At 38.8% G+C, this 15,706-nt stretch overlaps 1 protein-coding gene across 3 annotated transcripts in view; it reads right to left on the bottom strand.

Moving 5' to 3' along the window:
- The window catches only part of gpc5a (glypican 5a), a 126,889-nt gene that overhangs the window by 35,774 nt on the left and 75,409 nt on the right, over positions 1-15,706 (bottom strand). For all 3 annotated transcript variants that reach the window (XM_071488970.1, XM_071488969.1, XM_071488971.1), the window contains one exon: positions 11,283-11,445. In XM_071488970.1, the coding sequence (XP_071345071.1) occupies positions 11,283-11,445 (163 nt within the window). The remainder of the gene's footprint in view (positions 1-11,282; positions 11,446-15,706) is intronic.

Here is a 15,706-nt window from a genome sequence, read left to right as displayed (position 1 = left end):
AGAGTGTCACGAAGGCTTTGTGTATCATCACCATAGTATTGACGCTGCATTGAGGGGCTACTATCTGCACTGGATACCTGCTATCAAAAGCTAGCAGATTCAAGTAGAGTTGAGTTGGTACCATGCGGCGCAAAAATGCTAAAAGATATTAATAAATAAAGCAAAAAAGTGAGCAAGTTACATAAACAATTGATTGACAAAACAATTGATAAAATATTGCAACAGAGAAACTGTGGTCAGTCAAGCCTTGAAAGCATCTGCTTGGCAGCACATAGACAGTGTAAGAGCTGAAGAGGATAGAAGTAGACATGTAGAGGGAAGAGGGTCATAGTCGATTGGACGCCAGTCCATCACAGAGTTATGTCGTCCTCATGAAACGTTCAGCACCTGTGCTTATTGATAGAGCAGACTTTTGGTAGATGGGCTGTGTGTCTGACACCGAGCTGATTATTAAAACTGTTCACACAATGATGTGTGCATGCCCTTTTCATGGTTCATTAACACAATGAGATGTCCTTCCACATGCAAGCCGCAGCTCATTAAGCCAGCCATTTAATCACGCAAGGCATGAGAAAATGATTGAAAAACAGGAATGTGCTGTTAGAGATAATGACAACTTACTGTGGTTAGAAGGCTTTACCTTTAAAAAAAAAAATAACCCAAACACCTGGTAGGGAAATGATAAAGAAAATGCAAGGTTTCTATTATCTTACAATAAAAGTGTCATTATGTTTACTGTGGCAAATCAAAAAGCAATTGCATTTCATTTTCCTCCACACATGCTTTGACTTAGAGCAGGCGCTGACATTCAAAGCACATACAGTACACTGGGTATGTATTTCATCTGACAAAGAATCCAATCTGAGCTGTGACCATATGTTAATACACAGCAGATATTAATCTGTATGCTTTCATCTGCCTGCTTTTATGGCTTACTCATGTGAAAAGGTACAATTTTTCTTATACGTAAACAAGCAGCAGCAAAATCTGCCTTTCTTTCTGTGTTCTTGAACAAGGACATGAAGCAAAGAGAAAAATCTCTGGAGTATTTGGAAAGTAAGAAGCAGTCTGGTCACATACTATGTCTGTGATGTAGATATACTGTATATCCCCTCACCTCATCAATATTATCTATTGAAAAAGTATGAATGTAGATCCAGGCTGTCCAGGGTTCTTACTGTGGTTTGACAGAAACGTTAAGGTGGTACGTTAATATGTATTTGACTTCAGTGTTATAGATATCTATGACAAATAAAGTCACAAATGTTTTAAATACTCAGCAATGTCAGAGTGCACAGCTTCACAGATTCACATTACCTCCCTAATCTTAGCAACCATTTTGATAAGTCACGCACATATATCGTTTCCAATAGTTGAAAGCAGGCTGAGTTGGAGAAAGGTGCATGATTATCCATATGAGTTAGATAAGCCCACAGCAAACGGGGGAGGCATTCATGATGAGTCACAAGAGACTGATTACATAAACTAATCCCACAGTGAAGCTAAAACCTCAAAAACAATCTGTGGATGAGTAGGAGGCAGTGGGGTTAATATGTTTTCTAAGGTAGTTTAGTAATCTAGGGCAGTTTAATAATCTAGTGTATGTCAAATTCAACAGAGAAAGCAACAATAACAAAAACATACAACACATAACATGTAACATCTGAAGTAACCCATGAAACATACACTCAAGCACAGTCACAGCTTTGAGGGACAGATTAAGCCTCAAATTGAATGGGAGATGCCTTTTAATGCTGCCAATTTCAGAGTATTTATGTTGACTTTTGTTATTCTCTTTTTCCAGATATATAGATGTTAAGAGTCGAAGCCTGTTGGGTTGAAAATCTACTAGATTTTTCCTTTTTCCCCTGAGTGTCTACCAGCACTGTCTACCAACAAGAATGTAGATCTTAAAGAAATAAGTCTTGGTTTGGGGGGTTTCAGAGCTCTCCACCACGAGTTCAACAGCAGAAGTTACACAGAACAGCCAGTGGTGTTATGAGAAAGAGTGCATATATGTTTGGCCAATAACTTCTGAACTCTGAGGTCTGCAATGAAATATTTACCCTCAGGTTTTTCAGCTCAAGTTAAGCCCACAGGATGAAGTGGTTTTATTTCTGCCGTCTGAGTTTTGAGAATCCAAACTGTTTGGCCTTGGTATACAAAATGAAATTGACTCCTCTAAGATCAGATGCTACAGCAGTGTCCATCATTGTGCGCCGTGATCACCTTCAGGCCAACAAGGCCAGAGCAACTTTTTATTTTGCTTCAAAATTCACAGCTCAGCTTCCTACAGCAACACTGTATCACAGCATTTGAGCACATGTAAATATTTGGTTCTGAAACATTAAACAGAAAGGAGGTCGTATTGTATTTCATAAATAATACCACCCCCCCCCCCCTTTCCATTTCTGCATTGAGCCTAGTGGGGCGTTGCCAACACAGAGACTTTCCCAGGGGACCAAGAACCTCTTGAGGACATTTGTTGTCACTAAAAACAAAGTTAGGCTTTGCTGTCTGTTTCCAGACTAGTTTAAAAAAAAAAAAAAAAGTTTTTTAAACGGTCCTCACAGTAAGATTACAGTGATTAATACTATTACCATCACAATGAATTGGTCATTTCCAAATGGAAAATTATACCTGCACTTGCAAAATGTTATCAAAATGCTGTCTATGAGACTTAACGTTGCAAAATTGCTGAATTAAGACTATAAATTCATTATCAAATCATTTGCTCCATAAGTTCTGGACCCCTCTAATGGCAGATGGTGTCTTTTTTCTGGCAATCACTGGCAGCCACCTCATCTGTCTGCAATGACAGGAGCCATTTGACTAATGTACTCATGAATGCTTCATGTTTCATACAGTGTCCTTGACACTCACCTCGCCTGTCTCCAGCTGGGTAGATTCTTCTGTACAGTGTGAGGATTTGCTATTCTTTGCTTGTATAATAGCAGCTGAATATCTAACAACCACTAAGGAATACTGTTTGTATTGAGGTGATAATCATGTACCTTGGACGTTGCAGCCTGTACGCCTGGTCTGAAGTTTGCGTGAGGTGTGCACATTCTCACAGCGTTTTCTTCTTTTATAAATACCAGTTAACGAGAGGGAAATGGTGTACGCGTGGTTTTTGTGCATACTATTCATTTAAGCATCTGGCACCAGGAATCTTGCAGCAGCAGTTCCACCCTTTCAGGTCCAATTATTTTCCCTCCATTTGTCTCCACCCAGTCACACTTTTCCACTCCAAATGGTTCTCCAGTGTCATTGCTGTAGATCGTCTTGTCATTCAGCTTGATGGCTTGCATGCAGACGAGGTGACTGGTGGTAGCCCCTCTCATGAACCTACAGTATATCCAGTCTTCACTGGGATCTCACTGAAAAGATTAACGCCTGTGCAGAACAGCAGCAAGGATGGCACATTAGGTTGGTATGGAGCAGCAAATGATAATCACTCAACCACTTAGAGAGAGCAGTTCTTAGTATTTTTCTCCACGATCTCACTGAGTTTTTCAGACAACTCTCCCAGAGTGTTGATGACCTTGTATACTGCAAGATGTTGCAAGGATCTATGAGTGTTGCACTGGTGCAGTCTTAGGCTTCATGGTTGTTCATCCCGACTACAGCTGAGAAATACGGTTGAAATCAATATCATAACAGTAAGATTTTTGAGTGACGATTTGTTTGTGGTGCTATTGAACTGCAATGCATTTTAAAGAGAGGTGCTTCTCTTATTTAGCCTATCCTCAATGATGTAAATGGGGTGGGCAAAATAATAGAAGTGCCTGCCAGTATAATACAATGCTGTTTAACAGCACCACAAGCTACATCCTTCAAAATAACTACACAGTTGAATCAACACCTCTCTAAAACAGTTTCAACAAAAACTGAACTTTATAACCTTCATGATGGGAGGATTTAATGCAGAACTGTTGTATTTGACTACATTAGTTTTAGCTAAGTGCAGCTGAGTCTAAGATAAGTGTTCATAAGAAACTGACAACTGAGTGAATATTTCAAACGGAGGATCACTGTAACAAACTGTATAACACTGTCATGATTATTAAATATTTTGCATACAAAACATATGATGAACTTATAAAATATAATTATATTAATATCAATAATAATTGTATTGATTACAATAAATAATGTATGTAAAGTGCTTTTTCCTACTTTTACTTTTTGGACTTGTGACAGAGTATGTTCACAGCGCAGTATTATCACTGTTACTTAAGTAAAGGATCTGAACACTTACATACATACATACAATACAAGACAGCTTTTTTGCTGACACATTCTTTTCACTTGCACATTGCCCCAGTCATTTTAAATATATGAACATAATTTGTATTGTGTATATTTATATTTTTTTGGTAAGTATTTTATTGTTACATTTTTCTATTTATATTTAAGTTATCTGGCCTGCAGTACTTTCTTTGTTTAATATTGTTTATATTTTATCTTTTTACTATTTACTATTTACTACTACTATTCCTTGTATGTTGAAAACATACTTGGCAATAAACCAGATTCTGATTCTGATTCTGACTTCTTCCATCACTGTCTAATTCAGACTGTGCTCAGATTCATTTGTTTCAACTTACAGTTGTGCAGTGACAGCTCTGTCTTCAGGAAATGGTTCCTTGGTCCTCTGGTGTTGTTTCCAATTCCCTGCTGAGCTTTGTTCACATATTGACACACATGCCACTTCAGGTTCAAGACTTTGATGTCTGGCAGGAGGTTCCATGTTGGACAGCATGTTGGATGGTGCTATCCCCTCGTGGGGATCTTCCATGATCAGTATGTTCTGCCTTGTGTTAGGCAGTCATGGAGGGAGTCGGCAGTTAGTAAATGCTTCATTTATGCTGCCTTGCATTAATGCAGCACTATTAGTTTCTTCAACCATTGGGTGTGGATTACTTCAGGACCCATTTGCTTTTGAAATGGTGACTGGTTCTGGCTCTAGAAGACTGCAATGGTCTGGTTTTGGGTCTATTAGCCACTGAGCATTAGTGTTACTTGATTATTCTTTCACCCCATTCTTTCATCCTGTTGGAGATTTCTTCCAGGTAAAACAGTTTTTCCTCTCTACTGTCACCAAGTGCTTGCTTGTTGTGGGAACTGTTGGGTTTCTCTCTTTAATATTGAGACAATGTATGTATGGTTTGGTGCTGTACAAATAAAACTGAATTAAACTACACAATATTCAACAACAGCAACAGCTACAGCAGCAGTTTAAACTATAGCAGCTCCACAGTCAGAGACTAACATACAAAACCTGACCTACAGCCGCCCAGCCAGAATTAAAGTGTAACATCACTACCAAGTCTACAATTAAAGGCTAATCATTTTTGCTCTTTACCACTGTTCACTGAAAAAAAAATATCTTTGACTTTTTTTTTTCAAACAGATGTTTTGGTTTTTATGTTTAAAATAAATGACAATAAATTCTGTATTTCTAAAAAGTCAAAACCTGAAAATAACGACCTCTATCTACAATGCACAATGTAGTGAAGTGAAGTGATAAAGTCCATAGTGCAGTCGGTTTAGTCATTTAGCTGTGACCTATTTGTATAATGTATTTCATTGTTAAATACTCATTTACTTTGCAACTAACATACAGCATTTCAGGTGACCGTAAAACTACGCTCTTTTGTAAGAGGTATAACAGCACAGTCTTCCTGAGACATGAAAATCTTGGATGAATACCTTAGTTACTAATTAGTTCAGCAGGTTAATATAATCGAGTGATAATCAGGCAACCCAGGAATCCACCTAGTAAAGCTCCCTGGTCAAAAGGTTATGAGTAAATGATTTTGATCCCATTTTCACTGGCGCTGAAGAGGGCAGGAGTCACAGCAGGTGACCTAATTTGATCTCACACTGTAATGAGGATAAAGATCTTTCGAACAGGCACAGCCAAGTATTACAGGGCCTGTTAGGAAAATTCCAAAGGGCTCCCGGTGATAGGCCTATTATTGTATATGTCCAACAAAGTGACCATGATGAAATTCCCTATCTCTCAGATCTCTCATTTAGAGCTGGAGCGTATACAACCCTGTAAACTATGACAGCAAATTGGTTTTACTGAATGTGTGCTGACCCCTGTGCCCTGTATCCCTGATGAATGTTGTTTTGCCCATTATCACTTAACATTAGATTAGATTCTATATGCAACAGCCACATCCACCACTCATTTTCCACTGGACTTTTTGAGGAGAAACTCAGATAACATTAAGCACTCTAGTGCTGAGACACTATTAATTAATAAGAGTCATGCTAAAGGAGCCTCTGCCCTTTCCCTCATTGTGCTTAGCTGCTAAGAATCGATTTGTGTCTCTCGTGCTGCCACTGCGTCTAACAGATGTCTTTCTGCAGTACAATGCTCACGCTGCAAGCAATCACAGTGTCTGCAGAAGAACCATGCCAGGCTGGATAAGAGGCCTGGAGCTGCCTGGTGGGGTTGGAGCATGAAAGAGCATCTTAATTGTTCTCCCCCCCACAGGTGTAGTGGACAGGTCATCTGGCAGCAGCAGTAGGTCAAAGCTTATAGTTATCCAGTGAAATATTTAAACATCCGTTGGCACAAAACTCGGTACAGACATTCATATTCACGGATCGCAGAGGATGAATCCTGAAATCTTTGGTGTCAACAGCTGGTTCACATTTGCGTTTTAAGGGAATTTCTGAAAAACTAATCTATACAGATTGCCATGCATTTAGCAAATGTTAGCCTCCTAACACAATAAACTAAGACTCGAGGACGGTAAGCATTACACCTGCACGGCATTGACATGGTAGTATTGTCATTGCGAGCATGTTTGCACGCTGACGTTAACATTTATCCTAAAGCAGTGTTGTGCTTAAGTACAGCCTCACAGAGCCTCTAGCACGGCTGCAGACGTTTTTCATTATCATCTCACACCTGATTAATAAGCCACCGTAGCTAAAATGGGAAAACTGGATTTTTTTTTATATTCAAGCTGAGCCTGGCAAGTTTTTATGTGATTAAACCAGGTATAATTATCTCATCAGGCTCAATCATAAAGCAGGGCTGTGGCAATGAACTGTATCATCCCAGCTACTTCGGCTTCAGCTTATTTACCAAAATGATGTACCGGATATGAAAGCAAAAATTTCTCTTCTAACTGTTATTTGGTGTCTAATCATGTTGAGATCTGAATTTGTGCAGTGAGTGCATAAAAGGAGTTTTACCCCTTTACACTTACACAGAGCTGACGCAACCAAAAGGCTGGAAGAACACGGCTCCACAGAGATCATAGGTTTTCTAAGAGTATTCTGGTCATGTCTATTATAATTAGCAATTATGATCCAACAATACTCATCACTGTGGTCTCACATTAGGTCTAACATGAAGGTGGTAGTTCTCATTAACGTTAAATGATCATTTCATTTAATCAGTGAAGTCAGATGTGTGCGTTTGTTGAGGCGATTGGCAGGTGTGCAACAACTGAAAAAAAAAACACAGGGCCAGATGTGGGAAGAAAATGCACGAAAGCTCCTGGATGCATGCTCTATCTGGCATGTCCGGGATCCCTGAGTCTCCCTCAGTCTGTGTTACCCAACAAGCTGTGAGGAGTGAAGTGAATCACTCTTTTTCTGTTTTCACTGTGTGCTTGCAATAATTTTCTGCATTTACACACACACACACACACACACACACACACACACACACACACACATATTGAAAAAAAACAAAAACAAAAAAAAAAAAACAGATCGGCCTAATTGTGTTTTTACAAAAACAGAAACTCTGTCAGGTGGCTCAGCAATCTGGAGGCCAGTGCAGTAAATACCACCCTTCTGCAAATGCTAAACATTCAGAAATCCTTGAAATATTTCTAAAGGATCAACTGTTCACATTGTTGCTTCTTGTCACATACATACCATTCTCACACAGCAGTAATTCTGCTTAATGAGGATAATCCTTTAAATCAGGCTTGTTTTGTCAGTATTGAGCTTATCCCAGTTTATTTCCTTATCACACTGATCTATCGTCAGCATGTTCAGATGATAAACATCAAAGACACAAAGGAGAGGGATTGTGGATAATTGCAGAGAAAGAAATTACATTAAATTTAGACGGGCGCACTTGCCATTAAATGGTAGCTGGAAATATATCACAGTCCTGTACCTTCTTTGTTGTCTAAGATTTAATAACTTTCAAAAGATTCCTGATTTCACTCACTTGTGAGTAATTCCACAATGACAGTTATGTTATCTAAAGTTCCCAATCAGTTCTGTTTGTGCTTTGTTGTTTGTTGATTATGTGTTTGCTGAGATGGATTTTATCTCACCTTTGGTTTTTTACCTGGTTCTGTGGTTGCTATTGTTTCTGGGTTTGTAGTTTGTGTTTAATATTTGATGTCTGTCTGTCTCTGGCTCTCTGTTTTGAAGTTTTTCACACAGACTGGAATAAAAACTAACAATGTTCATTAATACTGTATCTCCACCACAGTGATTTAGCCTCATGGTAGCCAGTTTATCAACTGTCTTGCTACAGTAAGATGTAATAACTTCTCAGGACTCAACTGTATTTCTAGCACCAAATAAAACTAGATTAATTACATTTTTATCATCTGTGGAGAAAGATGGTAATGTGTTGACTCTCAAGCATTTGGCGACAGCTCAGTACAGCTGATGCCGATTTGCACTGCTTGCTTGTCTGATCTGAGCGAGTGTGATCATCACAGTGTATCTTAGACACAGCAAACTCTCTCTCTCTGTCTCTCTCTCTCTCTGCACCGAGAGCCGTGTACTGCAGCAAACCGATCTGTAAGCTATTTAGCATATCACGTCATCAGGCGACTTCTCATGACTTTAGTCAGTGTTTCAATTAAACTTGCAACATCTTTCAAGTTGCCTGTTCCTTAAAGTAGCTGTAATCAAATTATTTATATTAAATGACAGAGTGAGAACAATGCAAAAGTGTGAAAGGAGTCACTCACAGTGATTAAACCTGCGGAGAATTACCACCTGCTGCTGTCCTCAGCTTTCACAGAGCATCACACAGACACAGTTAGCGACTAGATGGTGAACACAGTGGAGCATTTAGCAGATTAAGAGCCAGACATTTCCGTCAGGAGTCAACTGATGCCAAAAAGTCCGCTATAAAAGACCATGAATATTGGATGAAGTTGTACTGGATGTGTAAATAGGCAAATGTTTGCTAACAAGTTCATCATATCAGCTTCAAAGGTGTTGACATTGTCACAGTTCTGTTTATAGTTTGTTTCTGTTGTTCTTGTGGCTACAAGTAGAACAAAATGAAACAAAACAAAAACTTTTGTTGCAAGTTTAAGGAACTGTTAAGCAACACAGGTTTTTTGTTTTACTATCAGAGGATTGCTATAACTCTGGAGCATATTTGTGCCAACTTCCACTGACGTTTTTGTAGGTTTAGGCCAAAACAAATTATTTGAACTAAATTCATCCGTACTGCAGTGACAACATGACAGGGGCACACAGATGTGTAATGTACGACAAGTGGCAAAATTTGGTCTGCTAACTACATGATGCAGACTGGTTCATGTGAACATGGCTAGGATTAAGTGTTTATTCATCACTGACATTCCCATATGATCAGTCAGATGAGGGTTTAACACTTGTTTATTAACCTGCCTCATACCTCAGTTAGTGTCTGAAAGTGTTACATGTCTACCTCAGAGACAATAATGGTGGAGAATGATTCAGTGAACAGTGGGTTGCTTGCTTATCTGTGACCTTTTTTTCACTCCTACGGGCTGGAGAGGTGTTTTGGATTAAACCTCCTGTATTATACTTTCTGGTTAAATTGTGCCAGCACATGAATACAAAATTTATTTTCTGGATTTTATTTGTTTTCTATTTGTAAGATTCAATTAAGACTGTTGTGAAATGGCACATTCATAAAATACGATTGGTACTTACACCAAGTATTTGCTGTATTAGAGACATTATGTTGTTAGTGCTAATGTATCCTTAGCTTACAAATATCAAAATATCACTAATCCATATATATATATATATATATATATATATATATATATGTGATATATAAAACACTACAAGCGAAACCCTGCAGAATTCGGCAGGGACTAACCACAGGTCTGGTTCAGGTGGAGAATCGTCAGTGTTTGTGTGAGGGTCAGGCAGCAGGGGACAGATGCTCGACAGAGGTCAAAACAGACAGTGGGTCATAAATATGGGAGACAGGCTGATCTGGCCTACAACAAGGAAAGGGCGGCTCCACTGTAATGGGTGATAAATGTCAGAGCCTCCCTACAGCCTCAGATGAGCGATTGTTAAGCAGCTTCCTGAGCCCAAGCTGCGGAAGCCTTGGGAAAGATTGACAAGCAGTAGAGGAAACATTTACACGGATAGAACGGCTTGTTTGGATGACACCCCCACCACCCCCCCGCTGTCGCCATAGGCAGAATGAGCGAGGTGATTAATCAGGTTGTTAGCATGTTTGATGGAGAGTAGAGGAGAAAAGAGAGGAGGACTCCATATGCTGAGAGGAGTGGAGAGTGTGAAAGACAACAAAATGAAGAGGAAAGCTCTGCCGCTGTGATTCATCAGGGGTTACTGATCCTCTGGGGAGCAATAATTTCAATAATTTCTAAAGTAACGGGCCTTGATTGCAATAATGTCCCCATAGCAACTATTATCCGTAATGACTATTATTATGGCTGTCATAAAATAGAGACTGGAGGAAGTCTTATTAAAATGTAGTATTATGCAACTGCACCTTTCAAGGCCTTCACTGATCGAAAAGTCACCAAAATTCACCCACTCAAAAAGATAGATGGGCTGAATTAAATCATGCATTGAAATTAAGTACATACATGTGTACTTATGGTATATTCATGTCTATTATTAATCTTATTCCATGCTTTTGATCAGACATATGCTTTTGATCCGATATATTTTATACATATTAGTTTCATTTTATTGTAGTTTATTGCATTTATTTGTCAGGGACCTTAAAAAGTGAAGTTTTGTTCCAAGAAAATGGCAACAATTTACAATTAATACAAGTAAAGGGTAAAAGTACAAGAAATACTAAATGCAATCATACCTCCAGTCATACATCCAAATCTAAAACATTACACCCAGTCCTATACAATAAAAATGCTCATTCCTTCTCAAATGTTATATTGTTGCCACATCACCCTGCCTCCTTAGGGTTAAAATATGGGTTGCTTGGTAAATGACATGCCGAACTGGTTAACTGTTCAGTTCACAAATTCAAATCACAAAAGAAAGAGACTTACATTTGGAGACTCTGGAGACTTTCCTCTTCACCTCATCGCCACCTGAGCCACCACAACCGTCCTCATCGTCACAGTCACCGCTGTAATGTCCCTCCACGTCTCCGCTGCCAGTTTCAATTTGGTCCAGTGACCCCAGTTTAGGAATGGACTTTCCTTGCAACAGCTGGTAATAAAAAATAAAATTAATTAATTAATTAATTAAAAAAAACACACAGAAAAATACACTTTTGTGGTTAAAAAATACTGGCTTTTTTTATCATACATAAATTGGTTAAAAGTAGTCTGAGATCATTGGCCCTAATTTTAAAAGTTGCTGTTTCCTACTGCAAGATCTATTATATCTGCATTATATGGATATCACATTCACATTTAACATTCACAGCAGGCTACAGTGAACAAGGTCCCCTAATGGCAAGGACAGCACAGAATATGCTTTCAGAAAATGAAGAGACAAACAAGGAAAAGATGCAAAAGAGCTGCTGATTATTCTGCTAATCAGCCACAGTCCTCAAGATAACAGAAAACTAAAAAATCTTCAGAACAACTGCACTGAAATCTGCATTCTTTTGTTTTAAAAAAAAAATGTGCAAAACATTTTGCTGCATCCTAATTTTCAATTTTTTATAAATAAATAAATAAATATGATAATTCCCATTTTTGTTTGTTTGATTTTAAAGGTCCCATATTTTGACACTCATAATTATATCTGTGCCCTCTATTAAACACTTCTGTAATTGTGTTAACGATTAAAAAAAAGTAATGTTAATTTGATTTTGCTAGCCACACACAGTCGGATTTTGCTGCCAGGTGGAATAACCACCCACTGCTCATCTGCAAATGCTCTGATTGGCTGAGCACAGATCAACTCACGAGGCAGCCTATGATCAGATTCAGTGGAGGGCTATGGTAAACATGGCTGCAGGCAGGTTGAGACCTTACAAGCAAAATACAAAATTCAGTATCTCTATACTCTCGAAGGAATGCATAATTAATTTTATTTTTTATTCACAGTTTATACTGTTCACCCAGTTCTGCACTGACTAGGAAACCTCGGTCCACTCTGAGATGCAGCCACACCAATGCTCCCTCACTTAATTACTTTACTGTTAGGCGTTAGCCTGCACACTGCAGCTAAAACATAACCGGTACCTAAAGCCGTCCTTATGGCCTAGTCCTTGCTTTCTTTTTTTCCTTGCTTTCTGTCCTTAACTTATGGTTACCAAAACAAGTCGGTTTACGCTCACTGTCTTACCCTCCCACAGACAATTCTTACTGGCTCGTAAAGCCGGGGGGCCATCTTAAACGACTTACAATTTATACAGCTTTGATTTCACACCACCGAGTTTCTAAAAAACACAAAAGACAATCCCACTTTCACAAACCCATTTTCAGGATACAGGGCCCTTTAAAAAACGTAATAATAAAAAATCTTAGGCTTGTGAATTAACGTACACTTTAATGAATCAACAGTATGAGCTACAAGACCCTCACCCTTCTCAGCTGCAGTGGCCTGCAGGGCAGCTGAACTTTCTGCTGTGCAGGAGACTCTCAATCAAAGGCTCTGTGATACCAAGGGAAATGCATTCGCTAATTGGCTCATTTAAATTCATGGTACGTCACTCGAAACAAGAGAGAATGCTTTGTGTTGATCAGAAAGGTAGTGTCTATGCTAATTAGTTACTGCTGTGGTTCAGTGCAGGGGAGCAGTGAAGTGTCAGGGCTGCTGCCATGGCTGAGCTGGGACATATCTATGCTGGTAATTAGCCTGTCTGGAGTCTCTGCTCCTCAATAGTGACGGGTTAGAAGATGGAGAATATTGAGGGTTTGGGCAATCTAAGCGCTCCCTCCGTGTGTGTAATTGGCGTGATTTTCTTTCCAATTACATCAGAAATTCGACCAAATGTTTAATACATTATGCGGAATAATGAGTTTCTGCGGTGCATAAGATTAGCCTGGTCTGGGAGTTGACTGAATTTTAACTTTGTGTGTGCAGAGGGTAAAGGACTGCTAACAACAAGTCTTCCAACTTCAACAACAATTTAGATTGCGTGACCCTACTCTTGGATATGACCCATAAGAGTGGACCAGCTGCCAGTGTACAAGACCTTCATCGTCATGGCTAAAATATTAAATGTGGTCAAGGCTGTAGAATGGTTATGCTTAAAACAAAAAAAAAAAGAAAGGCTGACCTATCACAGGCAACCCAGTGTTTTGTCGACCCATGCACTGACCCCAACCCTCAACACACTGGTAAACTATGTTGCTCTACACACTCCAAAACCGAACTTTGTCCTTTACGCCTGTCATGAGTGCTACAGCTGCTAGAAGTATGGTTTGTAATAACCTGCTCACACAGACGACCTACGGGCTCAATTTTTACAGGAGGACAGACTCGCTGCTCGAGGGCTCAATATGTGGAGTTCGGAGGCTGTCAACTCTGAACCCCGTTTGTAAAGCTAACATCAACTCACAATAATTAATCTGCTGGAAGACAATATGTAGCCTGAGTTCTAAGATTCACTATTTACAGTTTAAAGTGAAAACTTAAGATCAATGTATAAATGAGCCTGCATATACGTGTGTGTGTGGGTGAGTAAGAGGAAGAAGTGCTGCTTTACACAGATGAACTCAATCACATGACCTTAGGTCGAGACATTTAGTCTCAAATCGCAACTTTATGCTTTAGAAACTTTGACGTATCAAGACATGTACTGACATGTTGTTGGCTTTGGTGTTTTCATGGGCTCTTTAACATTATTAGAGATACATTATCCATTAAAAAGCAGCTTATAAAAAAATAGAACACAAAAAGGGGATAAGAGCAATGTGAAACCAAAATGGCCTCATCAATTTTGTAGTCAAAGTCTGGTTCTGTGTAAACATCACACATTTCCCAAGTTCAGCTGCAAATCATGGAGTACAGACATCTCTAATTCATAATTCATAGATGTTCTTTTATATATTTAAAAGAAGACTTAAGCATGTGTTTTGGTTTGTATGTTTACTGCCCAAATGACATGATTTGCATCAAACTGTAGTAATTAATTAATAAAGTCTTGTTAGCTAATGACATTTCACAACAAACTCCTTTGGAAACATTTTATGTTTTTCCCTGTCAGTCTGCAGATGACTCAGTTCTTTTCCTCTTCTGGGCCAGGGGAGTAACTGCTGTGCTTTTTATTGTATTGAACAGCTGTACTGCTCTTTCTGACACACAATGAAGTGAGCCTGAATGGCCTAACTGCGTTATTAGCCTCACTTCTGTGGATGGCATGGGGTTTTCTCTGACACTGGGCTTGTGAGACAGGTGCTCTGATTCGTTCAATGCATCTCCAGATGAGCAGGAACCCTTGGGCAGGCCTCTGGCTGTTATTGCAGTGTGTGGAGAGTTAGTGACAACCAAATAATACCAATTATTTTTTTCACAAACAAAACTGCCCACACGCTAATAAACTGCACCAATGTGTATTTACTATGAATATTCTGAACACAGAGATCCCCTAGAGATTGGTCATTTTCTTTCTTTTTTTTTTTTTTTTTTTTAATTCCAGCACCAATTAGGAGCTAAACCTACATGAGATAATGATGAACAACACCATTTCTGCAAATCTTTACAGTTCAAATTCAAAAGCACACAAGCTCATGGCCAACTAAGTCTTCAGATTTAATGGAAATTTGATCTGTAGAGGCATCAGTCTGGCCAGACTGAGTTTTGCATTAAGTTATACTAAACTCTACATACTCCTGTACTTTCAGATAGTGGAAACTCTTAACCTTAACTGAGGTTAACTACGAACCTGGCCTTTAAACTTTATTTGGACTTTATAGCTGAATCAACTTTCTTTATTAATGCAGTAGTTGTACTTTAGCTCCCATTTTCTGTTCTAATTTGTTGTAGCTGCTGTTTAATGCAAATTCAACACTTTCTCCATCTGATTTCACAGTAAATACTTCTAATTGTATGCAATCATTCAGAGACAAATACAGGAACTTACTGTAGCAATCAAATTCCTATTACCCTCAGCGGCTCATCTGTTGAAATTCAGGAGCTACTTTAATGTCCTCATATAAATATTCAGCTGGTTGATAAATGTTCTGATCATTTTTTATCCGTCTGAGAGATTTAAGAGTTTGTTTATTGTTAATGTTAGCAGGCTAACACACGAAACTTAACTGATGAACATGGTAAACATTATATTTGCTAAGCATCAGTGTGTTAACATTGTTTTTTGTTAGCATGCTGATGTTAGCACCTAACTCAAAGCACTACTGTGTCCAGAGCTGCTTGTGTGGCTGCAGCCTTGTTATTACTGTATAAAAACATGAATTCACATATTTTGTTTTTACATGCACTACTGTCTTTCCTGTTGTTGGTAACATCCAATTCCAACCCCCAAATAACCATGGCCACTTGATATATTTTA

This window comes from Trachinotus anak, unplaced genomic scaffold (genome assembly GCF_046630095.1).
Source record: "Trachinotus anak isolate AG129_WGS33_773 ecotype Australia unplaced genomic scaffold, CSIRO_AGI_Tana_v1 ptg000011l, whole genome shotgun sequence".
In the NCBI taxonomy this organism is placed as follows: domain Eukaryota; kingdom Metazoa; phylum Chordata; class Actinopteri; order Carangiformes; family Carangidae; genus Trachinotus; species Trachinotus anak.
This window is presented reverse-complemented; position numbering and strand designations above follow the sequence as displayed.